General features: G+C 45.3%; 1 protein-coding gene across 5 annotated transcripts in view; it reads left to right on the top strand.

The window, feature by feature from the left end:
- The window catches only part of LOC134342690 (protein NDRG3-like), a 142180-nt gene that overhangs the window by 82961 nt on the left and 36594 nt on the right, over positions 1-22625 (top strand). For all 5 annotated transcript variants that reach the window (XM_063041116.1, XM_063041117.1, XM_063041120.1 and 2 more), the window contains exons 4-11: positions 2366-2471; positions 5179-5299; positions 10562-10624; positions 12044-12104; positions 12752-12838; positions 14130-14186; positions 18719-18822; positions 21682-21747. In XM_063041116.1, the coding sequence (XP_062897186.1) occupies positions 2366-2471; positions 5179-5299; positions 10562-10624; positions 12044-12104; positions 12752-12838; positions 14130-14186; positions 18719-18822; positions 21682-21747 (665 nt within the window). The remainder of the gene's footprint in view (positions 1-2365; positions 2472-5178; positions 5300-10561; positions 10625-12043; positions 12105-12751; positions 12839-14129; positions 14187-18718; positions 18823-21681; positions 21748-22625) is intronic.

Raw genomic sequence — 22625 nt, 5'->3', positions numbered from 1 at the left:
AGACAAGCTGACCCAGGGGCTTTGACCTTTGGGCCTTCCTCCAGGAAGGGAAGTGAAAACCAGAATGGGGGATGGACAAAGAGAGAAGTGGAGGGGTGGGGGGTAGAACAAGTTAGAGAAATCGATATTCATGCCATGAGGTTACAAGCTACCCAGATGGGATATGAGGTGTTGCTTCTCCATCCTGAGTGTGGGACTAGAGGAGGGCATGGATTGACATGTTGAAATGGGAATGTGAAAACCTTTGCTTTCCATAGATGCTGCTCAACCCTCTGACTTCCTCCAACAGCTTAAAAGTAATAATATAGCCCAAGTCCTTGAGTGTTATGGCTTGTAGAATAATGATGCATTGATGTTGTCTTGGACAACAGGCGACCCCAAGGCATGAATGAGGGCCTGGTCTGCGCCACAACAGAGGCCACGCTGCTTCACTGCTGTCAGTTTGGCCAATGAACCAGTGAATATTTCTGCAAGAACAGCCCACACCAGTTCCTCATATCCTACAGTTCTCCTGCAAGTGAAGGCTATCCAGCTTGCCTTCCACCAAGCAAACACTGGAGGGGAACACTGATGGGAAGGGCCAGCCTTTAAGCCAGTGCGCAATCCACTGGCCCACAGCCAGCACTGGCGTCTCTTTCCTTGGTGGCCACAGCAGGAGACCCCAAGTCAACTAAGGCCTCTAAGCTCCCCCACCATCGGTTTCGCCAGTGAACTATCCATTTAATGGTCACATCATTTAATCCTATTACAGATGTGATCTTTGTTCCTCTCAATGTCCTCTCCCACTTTTTTTCTACTTAGACCAGCTTGCTTTCTTTGTTCTGATGAAGGCTCTCTGAGGTGAAGAGTTGGTCAGCTTAAATAATACAGGGGGATGAGCAAAAGAAAGACTTTATAAGACATTGATGAGGCCTCACTTGGAGTATTGTGAGCAGTTTTGGGCCCTTTGTCTAAGAAATGGTGTACTGACATTGGAGAGGGTTCAAAGAAGGTTCACAAAAATGATTCTGGGATTGAAAGGCTTATCATGTAGAAGCGTTTGATGTCTCTGGGCCTGCATTCACTCATTGAAATATATTGAATATTGAAAGGCCTTGATAGAGTGGGTGTGGAGAGATTGTTTCCAAAGGTGGGAGGGTCCAAGAGCAGAGGATACAGCCTCAGAATAGAGGGGCATCCACTGAGAATGGAGATGAGGAGGAATTTCTTTAACCAGACAGTGGTGAATCTGGAATTTGTTGTCACAAGCGGCTGTGGAAGCCAATTCATTGGGTACATTTAAGGCAGGCGTTGATAGATTATTGATTAGTCGGGGCATGAAGGGTTCCAGGGAGATGGCAGGAAATACATCAGCCATCATGCAGAGCAGACTCAGTGAGCCAGGTGGCATCATTCTGTTCCTGTATCTTATGGAAAGTGGGGTTAGTGGTCAGCATTGCTGCCTCCATACTAGACAGTGATGCAACCAGTCTGAATGCCCCAAGGTACATCTACAGAAATGTAGATGTCTTACCAGATCTGTGTATAGAAATGCAGATGTTCTTAGAGTGTTGGGTTTGCACTCCATGTCCAGGAGGATGTGGGACCTTTTGTGATTTAGAGCAATGTGGCTGCTGCTGCCATTGGGGAAGAGGTACAGGAGCCCAAGGCCCCACACCACCAGGTGCAGGAGCAGTTATAAACATGAGATCCTGCAGATGCTGGAAATCCAGAGTGATGCACACAAGATACTGGAGGAACCCAGCAGGTACTGAGAACATGAGTTGCAGAATCCTGGAAAGTGAGTCATGGTTGTGGAATTAGTTCAACCAGGAAGCTCCTGATAACTTCACTCAGCTCAACACTTAAGAGAAATGGCGGTTTCTGAGTAACGGATACAAAATTCTAGAGGAAGCTTGGATCCTACAGACTCACTTTCAAGGACTGTACAACTCATGTTCTCAGTATTGTCTAATTATTATTCTTAGGTTTTTTTTGTTTTTGCACAGTTTGCCTTTTGCACATTGGTTGCTTGTCAGTCTTTGTGTGTGGTTTTTGTTGACTTTATTGTATTTCTTTGTTCTACTGCGAATGCCTACAAGAAAACGAATCTCAGGATAGTATCGAGTGACATATACGTACTTTGGTAATAAATTCACTTTGAACTTTGAGTTTGTGCCAGCAGGAAATGATTTGGTAGCAGCTTTCAAAGAGGGACAAATAACTTGGAAGAGAGGGAGAATGAGGGCCATGGTTGAACGAGCAGTGTAACTTGTGAGCTAGCTGATGTGGCTTCTGAGATGATGGTCTTCTTTCACTGGACAGGGTTTCCTGTTCTTTTCAGTCTTGATTTGGGATAATGTAACGTTGCCTCTTCCACCTCCAGGAACATGACATCGAAACTGCACATGGGGTGCTGCACGTGACCATGAGTGGGACCCCTAAGGGGAACAGGCCTGTCATCTTAACCTACCATGACATCGGTCTCAATCGTAAGTCCTTTTAATTTCCCTCCTTCTTTGGGGGACCTTGGAGGTAAACTGATTTGCCATCCTGTGGCTAAATATCTGAATGTCATTGTGCAGGTTAGGGATCATGGCATCTATTTTGCATACAGTAGGTTTTTGTCAAGAGCTACAGTATAATAGACAGATGATCTGATTTGGGGATACAATGGATTCTGGTTAATTGGACTATCGGTTAATTAGGGCATCTGCTTATTTGGAACAGCTCTTAAAGAACAAACACTAATTAAGAAAATAGCTGGGATTGCCTTTAATTTATTTGGGACACTATGCTGCTTAATTGGGACAGGAGACTGATGCCGAACAGCTTCTAATTAGATCCAATCGCGTGAACTTGTTTGGCTGTTAGACACTACACCATGCTTAGAGCAAACAGTTTTTAAATAGCGTCAGTTGCGTGTTTGTGTTCAAAAAGCAGTGATTTTTGTTACTGATAGTCAATGAGAAATCAGCACCAAGACAATCTAGTATTGATTTGTTCACTACGGTTTCAAGCATTCAGGCTTGGAGAAGCCAGAAATGACCGGGAGTGAAAATGAAACTATTTCACTACTTCAAGTTAGGAACTGCGAAGAATTTAAAGCTATCAACAGTCATCTTCCATGTTACCTTTGTTCCCCAGTGGACAACCAGCGCTCACCGGTGTCTCCAAGTAGCTGTTTGCATACGACACCCTGGTACTCTGCTTTGACAGGCGGGCTAGCCGACAGGTCTCGTACGCCTGTGAGATGGGGATATACCTGTCCTCATATGTGAAGTCAGCTGTGGCGGACTGGGCGGATGCCATCTACGGTGAGGTCCAACGGCCAGGAAGGCAGTTCTGCAATGCTTTGTGAAGAGTGATGGACATGCCGAGGCACAGAAGTCATGGTCATCTACTGCAACTGAAGAAGACCCCAGCTGTGACTCATCTTATACCACTGGGCCCAGACTTCTGAGGTCGAGAGAATGGAACTGCCCCAGTTCAATGGCTTTTCCACTTTGAAACTCTAATGCACAGGTTTCCTGTCGTCGTGAGATACCCCCAGTAATACTGATAGTGTTCTAATTTGTTCTGTATTTCATTTAAATGCATAATTTGATACTCAGTTAAACGGTAATTTGTCTTTTTATACCTTCTTAACTATTTCCATGAAACTTGGGGCAGCTGCTTAATTGGGTCAAAATATACATTGGTCCTGATGTGTCCCAATTAACTGGAATCCACTGTAATTACTGGAGAGTGCTGTTGCTGTACTATCTTTTTGATAGCGTAGAATCATTAAATCCACCTGTTAGGGCTTTGGTTTAATTCAGATGATAAACAGCATCTCTAACAATGCAACATGTTCAGGAATGCACTAGAATGCCCTGCAGCCAAACTTGAACCCAGAACTTATTCAGACAGAAATACTATCCACAGAGCCAAAACTGGCAATGCACTGACACCTTAATAAGTAGCAGTATCAGGAAATGTAGGAATGTCATGGATACAATGTAAGATGGAAATTGGGATGAGTGGGAAATGATTGATGAGGGGTTATAAGGTTCTATTATTGGCCCTTGTGTTGGTGTTAGGGTGAATTCTGGAGTTATGGAATATGGCAAATATTAATTTCAACAGCAATCAGTCTTCAGTTCTGAATGTGGATTGTAGACTGAGTTTAAAATGCAGCTCAGAACAGTGGTCTTATCTGGAGCTGTAGACTGGGCTTGACTGCAAACCAGAAAACATCCCTTTGACCTGATATGTCTGCGTATGCATGAGTGCAGCTCAGAGTCAACAGTGACTAACATTGATTTTGGGTGTCTAGAGTGTTGGTGATTGAAAATTACATGCAACTCAAAGGATGCATTATGAATGCATTGGAACTATAGAAATTGTCCTGATGTTACCTTTGATCTTTTGCATATAAAAATGTGGTGTAATGTTGGGTCAGGGAGCCTCTCTTCAGAGTGACTCTAAATGCTGTCAGCTGTGTATCTTGAATAAAGTCTTTTATACTTCCAGCTGCATGTCTCTGGTGGCTTTCGTTGACAGAAGGACCAGTTGGGATGAGTTTGACCTTGGTCAAAACCTGTGGACTTAACCAATAGATTATACGTTCTATAAATGAGTACATAACATCATGAGTAGGCAGTTGACCTCTCAAAGAGAGAGGCAGTGTAAAGGAGAAATTGGGACATGTGGGAAATGATTGGTGAGGAGCTATAAGGCTCTATTATTGGCTTGTATGTTGGGATGGGTGAGTCCTTGGTGAACGAACCTATGGGCTTGGCCAATGTTCTATACGTTCTATAATTGGGTACGTAGCATCAAGAATAGGCAGTCAGCTCTCAGACCTGCTGCCAATTATTGAGATCCTGGCTGATATCTACCTGGGCTCAGTTTGCTTCCTGAAACCTTTTCTGTGCTGCTGGGAATAAGTGGCAAGACCAAACCAATGAAATTGTGAATGTGCATCCATTAAAACCCAGGCCAGAGAAGAGTGGATGTGTCCGGTAAACTCTGGAGATTGGACAAGAGCATGGCCTGGTTTGCATTCTGATGAGACTCCCGCAGAGCAATTGAGCTGAATGTCACGTTTCTGAGGTCAACGCTGAACATGGAAAAATGTTATGTTGGATTTGCTGGTGTTTTGTTCGCTTTGTTCATCCCCCCCCTCCAACTCTGTTTTACCTGTTTTCCCCACAGACAAATCTTGCTTCAACACATTGTTTAACTACGAGGACATGCAGGAGATCACACACCACTTCGCCGTGTGTCATGTCGATGCCCCTGGGCACCAGGAAGGAGCTCCGCCTTTCCCTACAGGGTAAGGGCTTTTGCACTTGCTGTGTTGTTATCCTTTAACATTGGAGCCGTGGTAGATCGTTCAGCCCCTTCACTGAGATCACAGCTGTTCCAAAACCCTTTCCTACCCTGTGTGGCGCATTTAGCATATCGTGTTACAGCACCAGTGATCAGTGTTCAACTCCCACCGCTTGTTCTACCTGTGGCCATGTGGGTTTCCTCCGTTTTCTACCCACATTCCAAGTTGGACAGCTTAGGGTTAATAAGTTGTGGGTTAAAGGACTGTGTGTGTGTGTGTGTGTGTGTGTGTGTGTGTGTGTGTGGAGTGAGGGAGGAACAAGGCTGTTTTTGCTGTTGTGTTCCGTGGTGTTCTGGCGAGCATGGCGGGCATGCTATGTCTGTGCCGGATGCGTGGCGTCACTTGCTGATGACCCTAGCGCATCCTCGGACCGTGATGCTCGTTGATGCAAACAACGTGTTTCGCCATGTTTCGATGTACATGTGACAAATCTTTCTTTACCCTTGCCGACAGAAGCCTTTTTGTCACCAGTGCCCCTTCCTGCTGGATATGTTTCCAACAGTCTAGGACCAGGGGCACAGCTTCTGTATTCAAGGATGCTCCTTCAGGAATTTCTTTAGCCAGAGGGTGGTGAATCTGGAATTCTTTGCCACAAATGGCTGTGGAGACCAAGTCACTGGGTATATTTAAAGTGGAGGTTGATAGATTCTTGATTAGTAAGGGCGTCAAAGGTTACAGAGAGAAGGCAGGAAATGGATAATAAATCAGCCATGATCGAATGGTGGAGCAGATTTGATGGGCCAAATGGCCTAATTCTGCTCCTATATCACGTGGTCTTATTAAATGGGTTCAATTTTCCCTTTCAAGTTTCTTCTCTTTACCCCCATCCCTTTCTTGTCATTCTAGTCAAAAGGCACAGCATGACACTCAGTCACCTTGCCCCATTTCTATCAAAGTTTAAAGTAAGTTTATTAATAAATACATATATGCCACCATATACAACCCTGCGATTCATTTTCTTGCAGGCATACTCAATAAATCCAATAACCATATTAGAATCAATGACTGGGTGTACAACCTGTCTGCAAAAGCCAACAAAAACTGTGCAAGTAAAAAAAAAAGAAAAAAAGACAATAAATATTGAGAACATGAGGTGAAGAGTCCTTGAAAGTGATTCCCTAGATTGTGGGAACAGTTCAGTGATGGGGCGAATGAAGTTATCCCCTCTGGTTCAAGAGTCTGATGATTGAGGGGTAATAACTGTTCCTGAAACTGGTAGTGTGAGTCCTGAGGCTGCTGGACCACCTTCCTGATGGCAGCAGTGAGAAGAGAACATGACCTGGGTGATGGGGGTTCCCTGGTGATGGATGCTGCTTTCCTGTGACAACACTCCATGAAGATGTGCTCAGTGGTGGGGAGGCTTTACCTGCGATGACTGGGCCACATCCTCTACTTGTCAAAGTTTTAGATGTCATGCCAAATCTTCGCAAACTCTGGAGGAAGTAGAGGCATTGCCATGCTTTCTTCGTAATTACACTTGCGTGCTGGCTCCAGGACCAGGCCTCTGAAATATCATTAAAGTTGTTAACCCTCTCCACCTCTGATCCCCCGATGAGGACTGGCTTACGGATCTCCGGTTTTCTTCAGATGAAGTCAATGATCAACTCCATGGTCTTGCTGACACTGAACAGGCTGTTGTTGTGGCACCACTCAGCCAGATTCTCAGTCTCCCTCCTAACTGCTGATTCATCACCGTCTTTGATTCGGCCAACGACAGTGGTGTCATCAGCAAACCTAAATATGGCATTGGAGATGTGCTCAGCCACACTGTCGTACATGTAAAGCGAGTAGAGTGGGGGCTAAGCACGCACCATCATGGTGCACCAGTGATGGAGATTGTGGAGAAGATATTGTTGCCAACCCAAACTGACTGGGCTCTGTAACCAAGAAAATCGAGGATCCAATTATACAAGGAGGTAATGAAGCCAAGGTCTTGAAGCTTATTGTTTGGTTTTGAGGGGATGATGGTACTGAATGCTGAGCTGTAGTCAATAAGAATCATCCTGATTCATGCATCTTTGCTGTCCAGATTCCAGGCTTGAGTGAAGAGCCAATAAAATGGAAACTCCTACAAAAGGTAGTGGCTATGGCCCAGTCCATCATGGGTAAAGCCCTCCCCACTATTGAGCACATCTATATGGAGTGTTGTTGCAGGAAAGCAGCATCCATCATCAGGGACCCCCACTACCCAGGTCTTGCACTCTTCTCACTGCTGCCTTAGGCTCACACCACCAGGTTCAGGAACAGTTACCACCCCTCAACCATCAAGCCTTGAACCAAAGGGGATAGCTTCACTTAATGCCCACTTGCACCATCATTGAAATGTTCCACAACCAACGGGCTCACTTTCAAGGACTCTTCATCTCATGTTTATGATATTTATTGTTTATTTATTTTTGTATTTACACAGTTTGTCTTTTGCACACTGTTTGAATGCCCAGGTTGGTGCGGTCTTTCATTGATTCTATTATGGTTATTATTCTATTATGAATTTATTGAGCATGCGTGTAAGAATATGAATCTCAGGGTTGTATATGGTGACATATATGCTCTTTGATGATAAATTTACTTTGAAATGTCATCTGCTGTGGATCTGTTGTGCTTTGCCCTTCCTGGTGTGGAGCTGCTTTATGTACAGTTAACAGCACCAGAATATAGGTCACTTGTCTTGGGGAGGAGTCTGTAGCAGGTGGGCACAACTGCAAGCTCCACACAATTGGAGATAGAGATTATGCTAAGTTTGCGTGATTAAAAGAGACTCGGAAATAAAGTTCTGATGACTTGGCATGTGATAAGGAATATGTAACTGAGAGAACAGCTAAGATAAAGAGTGTAATGTAACACAGGCCAATAACCCAAAGCAGAGACAGATGAAGCAGGCAACTAAAACTGTGACCTTGATTTTTTCAAAGACAATTGTATCAAGCTGTACTCAATGGCCACTTTGTTAGGTACATCTGGGCATCTACTTGTTAATGCAATATCCAGTCAGTGCATAAAAGCATGCAGATATGGTCAACAGGTTCAGTTATTCAGACCAAACATCAGAATGGAGAAGAAATGTGATCTAAGAGACTTTGGGGAATGATTGTTGGTGCCAGGCAAGTTGGTTTGAGTATCTCAGAAACTGCTGATCTCCTGGGATTTTCGCACACAATAATCTCTAGAGTTTGTGAAAAACAAAAAAAAACATGCAGTAAGAGGCAAATCTGTGGGTGAAGCACCTTGTTAATGAGAGAGGTCAGAGGGAATGGCCAGACTGGTTCAAGCTGACAGGAAGACAACAGTAACTCAAATAACCACATGTTCAAAAACTGGTGTGCAGAAGAGTCGAACCTGGAAGTTGATGGGCTACAGCAGCAGATGATCATGAACATGCACTCAGTGGCCATTTTATGAGGTACGGGGTCTACTGAATAACGAGGGCACTGAGTGTATGCAGAATATAAGCTATCAATAGAAAACTAAGGATGTGTGGGAATCATTCCTTTCCCGTGAAGATCTATGAAACTGGCAATAGTAACTGCAGCTTTGACGATTTCATTGTGGGAGTGCAGGGTTTTGGAAATGCATTCTATTTTGTTTCTATCCATCAAGACGATGGAAAGGATTCGGGGGGGGGGGGGTCTCTCACTGCAGTGTACCACGTGCAATTTAGATCAGATACAGGTCCTATGGGTAGCAAAGGTTTAGACCAGGGATTCCCAACCTTTTTTATGCCATGTACCAATTCCAATAAGCAGGATGTTCATGAGCCCCTGATTTAGAGGAATATTGGCCAAATGTAGGTAGCTGGGACTAGTTTAGATGGGCATCTTCATTGGAATGGATGGGTTGGTCTAAAGGTTCTATTTCAATGCGGTATGAACCTGCAGTGATGCTGACTCCAAGCTTCTCCCCCAGGTTACGACAGGATTCTGTTGATGTGAACGAGAGGTCATGGGTTAAGGGTGAAAGGTGAAATCTTTAAGGGGATCATGAGGAGAAACTTCTTCTCTCAGAGGGTGGCCAGAGTGTGGAACATGCTGCCAGTGCAAGCAGTGGTTGTGGGGTTGACTTCAACATTGAAGAGACATTTGGATGGGTACACGGATGGGAGGGGCATATAGGTATATGGTCCAAATGCAGGCCAATGGAACTAGGAAGATTAATGGTTCAGCATGGACTAGATGGGCCAAAAGGCCTCTTTCTCTGCTGTTGTGTTCTATGACTATGTGAACTGTCGTGACCCAGTACATGCCAGAAGATGCCTGCAGCCAGCAAAGCCATCCCACCAATTTCTCAAACACATTTGTATCTATCAGCTGTACCTAAAGCAAGCATTCAGAATCTGGGATGACCTGTGTTTTAAATACATGGCAAATGAGTGAAGGTGGGACCATCTCTGCTTTTTTATACATGGAAAATGAGTGACATGGATAATTAGTTACAGGAGAGTGTTTACTATCACTGGGAAGAGCACTGTCAATGTTCCCTCTGATTTTTTTTATAGTTGCGTGGATCAGCCATTGCTCTGAGCAGGAAATTTTTACACGGCCTGAAAACTGCACAGCACTTTAAATGCTTTTTTTTTGTAATATCATGCTATGAATATTTAGAATGAAAATTGAAAAATCACATACTTTTGTGTATAATGAAATACAGTTCAACAAAAAAAAATCTTTTACATTTTGTCAACTACTTCTTGTCCCTCTTTATTCCGGCTGCATGGCAACAAAGGCTATGTGCGTGGGAGCATTTCAGTTACTATGTGGCCACAGAGCTTAGGGGGAACAGTGGGCACTGTTGTTGGTGTTGTAGTTTTTCCATTGTGTCACCTACTTGAATGGCCCATGTAAATAAACATCGACCTGAAGCTGACAGGTTAGCAACTTTTTCCATAGTTGTATAGAATGGAACTTGGTGTCAAAGAGCACAGAAAGAGGCCCCTTGGCCAATCCAGTCTGAGCTGACCTGTTGTTCTAACTAGTCCCATCTATCCACACCTGGACCATACCCCTCCCATCCATGTACCTGTCCAGACTGCTCTAAAGTGTTGCAATTGAACCTGCATCCACCACTTCTGCTGTTCATACATTTGCAACGTTCTGAGTGCGGTAGATTCCCCTCTTGTTTGTGGGCCATACAACTGCAGCCGATTGTTAGCACCGTGCAGCGCAATGCAATTTCCATAACTTGCATTTCTTTCTGTTATTGCCTTTGCAGGTACCAGTATCCCACCATGGATGAGCTGGCTGAGATGCTGCCTGCAGTTCTAACCCACTTAAAGTGAGTTTAGTGCCAATGTTTGCTTAAATCGGGTTTATTATCACGTGAAATTTGTTGTTTTGTTCCAACAGTACAACACAATACATAAAATATACTGTAAATTGTAATTATTTGTGTGTGTGTATATATAAATAGTGCAAAAAGAGAGCAAAAATATTGAATTAATGAATCAGGGTTAATGTCTGACATACGTCATGAAATATCTTGCGGCAGCCATACAGGGAAATACATAAAAGTAATAAATTATATTAAGAAATATATTAAAAAATTAAATTAACAAGTAGATCAAAAATATTCATGGGTTCATTGTCTTCAGAAATTTGATGGTAGAAGAAAAGAAGCTGTTCTTAAAATGTTGGGTGTGTGACTTCCAGCTCCTGCACCACCATCTCAGTGAGAAGAGGACCTATCTGGTGGGGGTTTGGGGGTTGGATGTCACCTTTTTGAGGCATTGTCTTTTAAAGGTTTCAATAGGTACATTTAATATCAGAGAAATGTATACAATATACATCCTGAAATTTTTTCCTTCGCAAACATCCAGGAAAACAGAGGAGGGCCCCAAAAAATAAATGACAGTTAAATGTTAAAACCCCAAATCACCCCCCAGCTCCTCCCACCCACGCACAAGCAGCAGCAAAGCAATGCCCCCCCCCCCACCGGAAATAAACCCATTGGCACTCCCTCGCCAAGCACTCAAGCGTGCAGCAAAGCATCAATAATGACACAGACTTGCTGTTGCCTAATAAGGGAAAAAGAGGTGTCCCCGTTTCACAGCGAGAGGGGAGACATAACAAACAGCTCACTGATTTACGATGTTAAAAGTCTTGCGTTGCTTTTTCTGAGATCTGTGCCCAAAAATCTCGGATCTCTGGACACACAGCCAGCAGCCAGCTAGCTGCTTTCGATCTTCAGTGTACTCCCACGACACACCAGTTTCCTGCGGAGTCACCGACTTTGAGTCCGTCCATCTCCAGAGCCACAAAATCCCGGAACGCTGAAGGTGTGCTGGTATTCTAGGCCACGTCCTTGGTATATCGAATAGCGGTCAGTCGTGAGACCCCGAGAGCAGGGTCCCATTCCTGCAAAGAACTGATCTCAAGGTGTAACTCCAGGTCAGGGTCTTCAAAAGAACCCTGTAAGGGAAAAATGGAGATATTAAAGATAGAAATAGAGCTGTTTCAGAAGATGCAAGCAACCGAGTTGCCATTAGGCGCCATTGCCCTCCTAAGCTCCACCCTAAAGGATGGAGATCCTTTTGAAGATGTCCTCAATGGTGGGGATGATGGGTGGGCCTTTCCAGTCCTTTTCCCCATTCACCACCTCCCCTAGCGACCACTTTCCAAAATATGACTGGTCTTCTGTTTCATTTCACTGAGTGCCAGGTATACTGAGAATTTAACGAATCTGTTTGTCTTGCAGTGTTCAGAACGTGATTGGGATTGGAGTCGGGGCCGGAGCCTACATCCTAACTAGATTTGCAGTAAGTATCTAAGATGGACAATTAATTATTCAGTACACATTCTTCTCTGGACTTCATTGTGTTTTAGTGGCAAGTTGGTGTCACCAGTAAGGGTGTTAAGGGTTACTGGGAGAATAGGGTTGGGGGTGCGAGGGAAGGAAGAGTATCAGCTATGATTGAATGGCAAGCAGACTTGATGGGCCAAATGGCCTAATTCAGCTCCTATGGACTTGTAGTTAGAGGATTAGTAGCTCAGAGGTCTGCACTGAGTCATATTCCAGTAACTGAGGATTGAGTAAATCTAAATTAACGATTATCTATCAGTGCTGGTGTCCGTGAAACTACCAGGTAGGTGAGCCGAGCAACATTGTACTTTTGGGGAAGATGACTTGCCATCTTTACCTGGGTTGACTGGCGTGTAACTGCGGTGGGCTGGTAACTGCCCTCTGAGACGGCCTGATTGCCCACATGAGCAAACCCTCCTCAATGTGACGCTTGGTTCAGTGCTGCACCAGCGTGTTAGCCTGGACTTCCTGCGGGCTCTGATGTGGGATTAGAGCCCAGAGCCTTCTGACTCGGGAGGAAGGATAACGGTCGGTACTGCGCAGTATACCAGAGTGTATCTTGAACTGCTGTTAATCTTTTCTTTTCTGCCTGGTTTGTGCAAGCTGAGCCACCAAAACCTCGTTGAAGGACTTGTCCTCATCAACATTGACCCGTGCGCTAAAGGATGGATGGATTGGGCTGCATCGAAGGTTGGTTGGGATAATTCTGTCAAATGATTTCCTGATTTCTCCGGCTTTTGACTAATTTTGCAATCTAGCGCCCCTGAGAGGTGACTTGATAGAGGGGGACTAGATAAAAAGAGGCATCAATTAAATGGATAGCCAGGGGAGAAACTGCACATAAAGAGGACAACATTTTAAGGTGATTGGAGGAAATTATAGGGGGGAGGAGGGACGTCAGAGGTACGTTTTTCACACAGTGGGTGATGGGTTTGTGGAATTACCTGCAGGGCTGGTGATAGAGGCAGAAATATCGGGAACAAATAAGGGACTCTTAGATAGGCACATGGATGACAGAAGAATGGAGCAAAGGGTTAGATTGACCTTAGGGTAAGCTAAAAGGTCGGCACGACGTCATGGCCTATATTGTGCTGTTGCTTTCCACAGGGACTGCTCCCTCTATAATTCCCTTGTCCAATCATCCCTTCCCACTAATCACCCCCTGCAAGCAGCGTAAGTGCTACACCTGCCCATCCACCTCCTCCCTCACCTCCATTCAGGGCCCCAGGTAGTCCTTCCAGGTGAGGCAACACTTCACCTGCAAATCTATTGTATCCAGTGCTCCTGATGTGGCCTCCTCTACGTTGCTGAGCCTCGTCATAAATTGTGGGACCTCCACTCCATCGGCCAAAAGCGGAACTTCCTGGTGGCCAAACATTTTAATTCTGATTCCCATTCTCGTGCCAACATGTTGGTCCATGGCACTCTCGTGCCACGATGTGGACACCCTTGGCTGAAGGGCAACACATTGTATTCCGTCTGGGTAGCCTCCAACCTGATGGCATGAGTATCAATTTCTCCTTCCAATTTTTACAAAAAAAGTTTCCCCTCTTCTTCCATTCCTCACTCTGGCCCCTTAACTCTTCTCACCTGCCTACCACTTCCCCCTGGGTCCCCTCCTCCTTTCCTTTCTCCGATGGTCCACTCTCTTCTCCTATCAGATTCCTTCTTCTCCAGCCCTTTACCTTCCCAACCCATCTAGCTTCACCTATCACCTTCTAGCTATCCTCCTTTCCCTCCCCCACTTTTTTATTCTGGCAAATTCCCCCTCCCTTTCCCATCCTGAAGGAGAGTCTCAGCCTGAAACATTGACTCTTCACTCATTTCCATGGACGCTGCCTGACCTGCTGAGTTCCTGCAGCATTTTGTGTGTTGTTGTTGAGATCTTTTGGCAACTTGTGATAGTTGGGTTCCTGATGAAGATGCTCCTGCAGTGTTTCTCTTGTTTCTCGTTGGAATGACCTGCTTTTTTCTCCTTCAGCTTTCTGGATGGACCACCAACCTGGATGACATTGTTCTGGCTCATCACTTCAGCAGCGTGAGTTAAAACCCTTCCAATACTAGTAATCATGGTCACTATGCAGTCCAGATGCCTAGAGTAGTTAGTGACGTAATGCGGACATGTGGATGTTGTTAAGGAGCTAGCTACTTATTCCTTGTTGTTAAATGGAGATGTCTGATTGTAGTGACATCAGAGGCATGACGTTAGTGTTTGTCTCCATTCCTGCCGCGGTGTGTTATTGCAGTGCTTGGATGCCATTCCTTAAGCATAGAATGAAATTTATAACACACACAAAATGCTGGAGGAACTCAGCAGGTTAGCCGGCATCCAAGGAGAGGAATAAAGAGCTGAAGGGTTAAGACACTTCATCAGGACTCTTTATTCCTCTCCACCTCCCTTGGAAGTTTAAATGTTTTATTGTCTCACAACATTGAATCACAGTGGATTTAATTTGATTTTTTTTTGACACTGAACTGATAAACAGAAAAAGACTTTTATATCAAAGTGAAAACAGATCTCTTAAAAGTGATCTAAATTAATTACAAATATAAACACAAAATAATTGATTGCATAAATATTCACCCCCTTCAAGGCAGTATTTACTAGCTCGATCTGCATTCATGGAATGCTTACTGTTTCAGGGTGAATTCTCTTCGTTGACATGAAATGATAATCATTTCTCTTTCATAGATACTCCCTGGTGGAAAATCTGAAAATGCTGTCTTGTTTTTAATTCAGGTTTTTATTAATTTTCTGCTGCCTGTTCTGTTTCTGCTTGATGGCAATGTCCTGCAGTCTGTTCATGAAACTACTTCTTTCAAATATGATTCTGCTACTAAGCTGCGTGCAATTGGAACCTGTGATTTCCAATTTGATGGTGTGTTTTTGGGCCGATTGAGCAATCTGGCACTTTGCTGACTCTGAGGGAGTTCTATGAGGTTGGGAGGAGAGTGTGTGGCCTGGAAGCCTGGAGACGAGGCACAAGCTCCTGACCAACTCCTTTGCTTCTCTCTGATTGAGTCACCGAGGGAGAGAGCCTATAGTCAACTCCTTTGCTTCTCTCTGATTGAGTCACCGAGGGAGCGAGCCCATGATCGATTCTATTGCTTCTCTCTGATTGAGTCACCGAGGGAGAGAGCCCATGATTGATTCTATTGCTTCTCTCTGATTGTCACCGAGGGAGAGAGCCCATGATCGATTCTATTGCTTCTCTCTGATTGAGTCACCGAGGGAGAGAGCCCATGATCGATTCTATTGCTTCTCTCTGATTGAGTCACCGAGGGAGAGAGCCCATGATCGATTCTATTGCTTCTCTCTGATTGAGTCACCGAGGGAGAGAGCCCATGATCGATTCTATTGCTTCTCTCTGATTGAGTCACCGAGGGAGAGAGCCCATGATCGATTCTATTGCTTCTCTCTGATTGAGTCACCGAGGGAGAGAGCCCATGATCGATTCTATTGCTTCTCTCTGATTGTCACCGAGGGAGAGAGCCCATGATCGATTCTATTGCTTCTCTCTGATTGAGTCACCAAGGGAGAGAGCCCATGATTGATTCTATTGCTTCTCTCTGATTGAGTCACCGAGGGAGAGAGCCCATGATCGATTCTATTGCTTCTCTCTGATTGAGTCACCGAGGGAGAGAGCCCATGATCGATTCTATTGCTTCTCTCTGATTGAGTCACCGAGGGAGAGAGCCCATGATCGATTCTATTGCTTCTCTCTGATTGTCACCGAGGGAGAGAGCCCATGATCGATTCTATTGCTTCTCTCTGATTGAGTCACCAAGGGAGAGAGCCCATGATCGATTCTATTGCTTCTCTCTGATTGAGTCACCGAGGGAGAGAGCCCATGATCGATTCTATTGCTTCTCTCTGATTGAGTCACCAAGGGGGAGAGCCCATGATCGATTCTATTGCTTCTCTCTGATTGAGTCACCGAGGGGGAGAGCCCATGATCGATTCTATTGCTTCTCTCTGATTGAGTCACCGAGGGAGAGAGCCCATGATCGATTCTATTGCTTTGCTCCGTTTGAGGCATCAGGCAAGGTTGAAGTTGAGGAGACGAGAGCAGAGGATGGGTAGTTGTTGAAGTTGATGAGACGGGAGCAGAGGATGGGTAGTTGTTGAAGTTGACGAGACGAGAGCAGAGGGTGGGTAGTTGTTGAAGTTGACGAGACGAGAGCAGAGGATGGGTAGTTGTTGAAGTTGACGAGACGAGAGCAGAGGATGGGCAGTTGTTGAAGTTGACGAGACAAGAGCAGAGGATGGGTAGTTGTTGAAGTTGACGAGACGAGAGCAGAGGATGGGTAGTTGTTGAAGTTGACGAGACGAGAGCAGAGGATGGGTAGTTGTTGAAGTTGACGAGACGAGAGTAGAGGATGGGTAGTTGTTGAAGTTGACGAGAGCAGAGGATGGGCAGTTGTTGAAGTTGACGAGACGAGAGCAGAGGATGGGCAGTTGTTGAAGTTGACAAGGACAAGAGCAGAGGATGGGCAGTTGTTGAAGTTGACGAGACGAGAGCAGAGGATGGGCAGTTGTTGAAGTTGACGAGACGAGAGCAGAGGATGGGCAGTTGTTGAAGTTGATGAGACGAGAGCAGAGGATGGGTAGTTGTTGAAGTTGACGAGACGAGAGCAGAGGATGGGCAGTTGTTGAAGTTGACAAGGACAAGAGCAGAGGATGGGCAGTTGTTGAAGTTGATGAGACGAGAGCAGAGGATGGGCAGTTGTTGAAGTTGACGAGACGAGAGCAGAGGATGGGCAGTTGTTGAAGTTGACAAGACGAGAGCAGAGGATGGGCAGTTGTTGAAGTTGACGAGACGAGAGCAGAGGATGGGTAGTTGTTGAAGTTGACGAGACGAGAGCAGAGGATGGGCAGTTGTTGAAGTTGACGAGACAAGAGCAGAGGATGGGTAGTTGTTGAAGTTGACGAGACGAGAGCAGAGGATGGGTAGTTGTTGAAGTTGACGAGACGAGAGCAGAGGATGGGTAGTTGTTGAAGTTGACGAGACGAGAGTAGAGGATGGGTAGTTGTTGAAGTTGACGAGAGCAGAGGATGGGCAGTTGTTGAAGTTGACGAGACGAGAGCAGAGGATGGGCAGTTGTTGAAGTTGACAAGGACAAGAGCAGAGGATGGGCAGTTGTTGAAGTTGATGAGACGAGAGCAGAGGATGGGCAGTTGTTGAAGTTGACGAGACGAGAGCAGAGGATGGGTAGTTGTTGAAGTTGACGAGACGAGAGCAGAGGATGGGCAGTTGTTGAAGTTGACAAGGACAAGAGCAGAGGATGGGCAGTTGTTGAAGTTGACGAGACGAGAGCAGAGGATGGGCAGTTGTTGAAGTTGACGAGACGAGAGCAGAGGATGGGTAGTTGTTGAAGTTGACGAGACGAGAGCAGAGGATGGGCAGTTGTTGAAGTTGACGAGGACAAGAGCAGAAGATGGGTAGTTGTTGAAGTTGACAAGACGAGAGCAGAGGATGGGCAGTTGTTGAAGTTGACGAGATGAGAGCAGAGGATGGGTAGTTGTTGAAGTTGACAAGGACAAGAGCAGAGGATGGGCAGTTGTTGAAGTTGATGAGACGAGAGCAGAGGATGGGTAGTTGTTGAAGTTGACGAGACGAGAGCAGAGGATGGGCAGTTGTTGAAGTTGACAAGGACAAGAGCAGAGGATGGGCAGTTGTTGAAGTTGATGAGACGAGAGCAGAGGATGGGCAGTTGTTGAAGTTGACGAGACGAGAGCAGAGGATGGGCAGTTGTTGAAGTTGATGAGACGAGAGCAGAGGATGGGTAGTTGTTGAAGTTGACGAGACGAGAGCAGAGGATGCGTAGTTGTTCGGTGCTGTCTGCCTGCGCTTGTCTGCTCTTCCTCTCCCTTTCACTAGCTGCTGTTGGAAGAAAATGCAGGAGTGTTGGGATTCCTGTTGCAAGGATTGATTGGCAAGGCTGTTGACTTGTTTTGAGGGACTTTGAGGTTCATATTACACGCACTCCAAGATTCTGGTTACTCTTTTGCTGTTTTTGAGCAGTTTGTTTGGGCCATCGCTGTGGACCAGGGTGCTTCGGCGAAGAATACCCCTGTGGCCTGCTGGGGGCTGACGGCGCGGCACTGAACTAAACTAAACTGAATACCACTGCTCTCCTGGTTTGGTCTTTTATATTCTACATTGTTTGCTCACTTTTCTTCCATTTGTGCAATTTGTTCTTTTTTCACATGTTGGGAGTTGGATCTTTTCTTGAATGGGTTCCATGGTGTTTCTTTGTTTCTTTGCTGCCTGTGGGAGGACAAATTTCAGCACTGTATTCTGTATACATACTATGATAATAAATATACTTTGAATCTTTGAATGTAGTCCTTGGCTGCTGTTTCTTATTTTGCAACAATCTACAGTGTCTATCTATGCATAGTAAGACCCTATTTAAAGAAAAGTCAATTGACGACAAATAATTTCTGCAGGCATGTGGCCTACTGTTGTTGCCATTGATTGAAGTACTGTGAAGAGAGTGAAGCTTTAGATCTATTTTAATGGTTGCCTTTATCTATTTTCTTTCCTAAACCACTGCCCAATACAGGATGAGCTGGAGAACAATTTAGAACTGATCCAGACCTATCGACTCCACATATCGCAGGATATTAACCAGGAAAATATGTATCTTTTTGTCAACTCATATAACAGGTATGGATAGATTTATAGAGACAATTGCATCTGGTATCCATGTAAACCTGGGATAATGGACATTATGATAAAACATGGCGGTATCAACCCATCAAAAGGCCTTAAAAATCTCCACTTCTTTCTCAGTAAAGGAACTAACCAGTTCCCCTCCAACACTACCCTCCTGTGTCTGGCAGAACTGTTCCTAACTCTCAATGACTTTTCCTTTGGCTTCTTCCACTTTCTACAGGCTTGAGAGCGTGGGCCCCAGCTATGTCTGCCTTTTTACTGGCTACGTAGAATAGTCCATGTTCCAAGCTTTCCCTGGTAGTGCTCCCCAACTCTTCCTCCAGTACATTGACGACCGATTTGGTGCTGCATCATGCACCCATGCTGAGCTCATTGATTTCATCAGCTTTGCCTCCAACTTACACACTGCCCGTAAATCCGCTTGGTCCATTTCTGACACCTCTCTCCCCTTCCTCGATCTGCTTTCATCTATGGAGACCAAGCGTCAACCAGCATTTTTTATAAATCTCCCTATTCCCATGGTTATCTTGATTATGCTTCTTCCAACCTTGTCTCCTGTAAAAATGATTTTCCCTTTTCTTGGTTTCTTCACCTCTGCCACATCTGTTCCCCGGACATGGCTTTCTGTTCCGGGATATCAGAAATGTCCTCCTTCTTCAGTGAATGATGTTTCCCTTCCTCCACCATTGATGCTGTCCTCATCCTCACCTTTCCCCATATCCCGAACACTTGCACTCACCCCAGTCTCTCACCGCCATAACAGTGATAGAGTTCCTCTTGTCCTTACCTACCACTCCATGAGCTTCTGCATCCAACACATCATCTTCTGCAACTTCCGCCATCTCCAAAGGCATCTGACCGCCAAGCGTATCTTTACCTCCTCACTCCCTCTGCTTCCTGCAGGGATTGCTCCCTCCATGAGTCGCTTGTCCACTCGTCCCTCCCTACTAATCTCCCTCCTGGCACTTGTCCCTGCAAGCGGCCAAAGTGCTAGGCCTGCCCATTCACCTCCTCCCTCGCCTCCATTTAGGGCCCCAAACAGTCCTTCCAGTTGAGGCAACACTTCACCTGCGAATCTGCTGGATTGTCTGTTGTGTCCGAAGCTCCCGGTGCGGCCTCTACTGTATCGGTGAAACCTGTTGCAAGTTGGAGGGCTGCTTTGTCGAGCACCTCCACTTCATCTGCCAAAAGTGGGATTTTCCGGTGGCCAAAAATCTTAATTCAGAATCTCATTTCCTTTCTGACATGTCAGTCCATGGCCTCCTGTTGTTCCACGATGAGCCCCAGGGTGGAGAGCAACACCTTGTATACCGCCTGGGTACCCTCCAACCTGATGACATGAATATCTATTTCTTCTCCTTGTAAACAAATTCCCCCCTCCTCCTCTATTCCCCATTTGGACCTTTTGCCTCTTCTCACCTGCCAATCACCTCCCCCCGAGTCCCCTCCTCTTTCCCTTTCTCTCTGATCCACTCTCCTCTCCTATCACATTCCTTCCTCTCCATCCCTTTACATTTCCCACCCACTTGGCGCACCTATCACCTTTTAGCTCTCCTCATTCTTGCCCCCCCCACTTTTTTTTATTCTAGTGTCTTCCCCCTTCCTGATGAAGGGTCTCAGCCTGAAACGTTGACTGTTTAGTTCTCTCCATAGACACTGCCTGAGCTGCTGAGCTCCTCCAGCATTTTGTGCCTGTTGCTTTGTATATCAATGCTTTTCTGAATTACTGATTCTCCTTAGACAGCACTTTCCAAAACCACGACCTCTACCAATTAGGAGGAAAAGGCTAGCATATGTGTGAGGATGTCACCACCTCGGAATTGCTCTCCAGTCGGCTCCACATTCAGATTCATTTACTTATCACGTACATTGAAACATACAGTGAAGGGCGCTGTTTGTATTGACAAGCAACGTGAGGATGCGCTGGGGGCAGCCCAGACACACATTGCGGCGCCAACGTAGCGTACCCACGATGCTGAGCGGAACGACACAGCAAGCAACAAAGCAGCAACAATAAAGCAAGCCTCGTTCCTCCCTCCCACCCACAGGGGTTTTCAAACAACGGGGATGTGGGATCATCGGGATTTTGACTGCATTTTGGGTTAATTGTGTACTCGGGAAGAATTTACTTTGGGGTGCTCTTGTTTGCAAGATCTGCAAACTAGGGAGATAACGATTATAAAGATGACTATCCAAGTGATCTGAAGTTTACACTGAATTCTGAGAGTTCACACTCTTGACCTTTGTCCAGACTTCCCCTTCGTCTGTGGCTTTGCAGATTTTTTTTGTTTCTTTGGTGGACGTGTGACGAAATTGGGAAAGAGACTTTTCAAACTTGATCCATGTGCTCACCTGGTAGCAAGAGCCAACAGCTAGTCATAGTTATAGAAAAGTACAGCACAGAAACAGGCCCTTCAGCCCATCTTGCCTATGCTGAACCATTTAAGCTGCCTACTCCATTGACCCGCACCAGGACCATAGCCCTCCATACCCCATACATCCATGTACCTATCCAAAGTTCTCTGAAACACTGAAATCGAGCTTGTGTGCGCCAGTTGCACTGGCAGCACATTCCACGCTCTCACGACCCTGAAAGAAGTTGTTTTCCTTCATGTTCCCCCTTAAACTTCTCACCTTTCACCCTTAACCCATGACCTGTAGTTGTAATCCCAGCCAAACTAAAGTGTGACATGACCTGATAGAGAACTGTTGATTTAATAATTTCTGTTGCTAGAGTGTTTACTCAATTGTTCTAATGGCAGGAGGTAGTAGATTGCGAACAGTAAAGGCATGTCTTGTACAAACTGTATTTACAATCACTTTATCTGCATCTTTTATCTCTTTTTACAGTCGTAGAGACCTGGAGATTGAGCGACCAGTTGTTGGCGTGAAAGAAACAACAGTTAAAACTCTGCAGTGAGTAACTTTAAATTGTCAAGAAAGTTCAAAGTATATTTATTATCAAAGTATGTATAAATTATATAACCTTGATTTGTCTCCTTACAGACAGTCACAAAACAAGAAACCCAATAGGGCCCCATTAAAAAGAAAACAAATACCCAATGTGCAGAGGAAAAAAAACACAAATCATGCAAACAATAAATGAAAACAACAGCATTCAGAACAAAAGTGAGTCCATAGACGTGAAGCCTGAAGCAGGCCCACAACCTCAGCATTAATTCATCACACATTGGAGTAAAACATCACGGAGCTCACAGGCACGAAGCCCGGAGTAGGCCCACAGCCTCAGACTGAGTTCGGTGAAGGGTAGAGCATATGCCTGCTTATCTGCCCTTAAACGCACACACCAAATCCTGGCCATTCATTTAAGAGGCACCTGTAATGGGATTATTCTGCAATCACATTGAATCTGTTTTCTCTTGTATTGTGCCCTGCTGACCTGATTGAGTCACAGTCTTGCAGTACAGAGGTAAGGCCCTTCGGCCCAGCTTTGTTGGGACCAGGTTAGATCCTCAGATATCTTGACACCCAGGAACTTGAAGCTGCTCACTCTCTCCACTTCTGATCCCTTTATGAGGATTGGTATGTGTTCCTTCGTCTTACCCTTCCAGAAGTCCACAATCTGCTCTTTCGTCTTACTGACGTTGAGTGCCAGGTTGTTGCTGCAACACCACTCTACTAGTTGGCATATCTCGCTCCTGTATGCCCTCTCATTATCATCTGAGATTCTACCAACAATGGTTGTATCATCAGCAAATTTATAGATGGTATTTGAGCTGTGCCTAGGCACACAGTCAAGGGTATAGAAAAAGTAGAGCAGTGAGCTAAGCACA

This window comes from Mobula hypostoma, chromosome 2 (assembly GCF_963921235.1).
Source record: "Mobula hypostoma chromosome 2, sMobHyp1.1, whole genome shotgun sequence".
Lineage (NCBI taxonomy): Eukaryota > Metazoa > Chordata > Chondrichthyes > Myliobatiformes > Myliobatidae > Mobula > Mobula hypostoma.
Note: the sequence above shows the minus strand (reverse complement) of the source record. Positions and strands in the feature narration are given on the sequence as shown.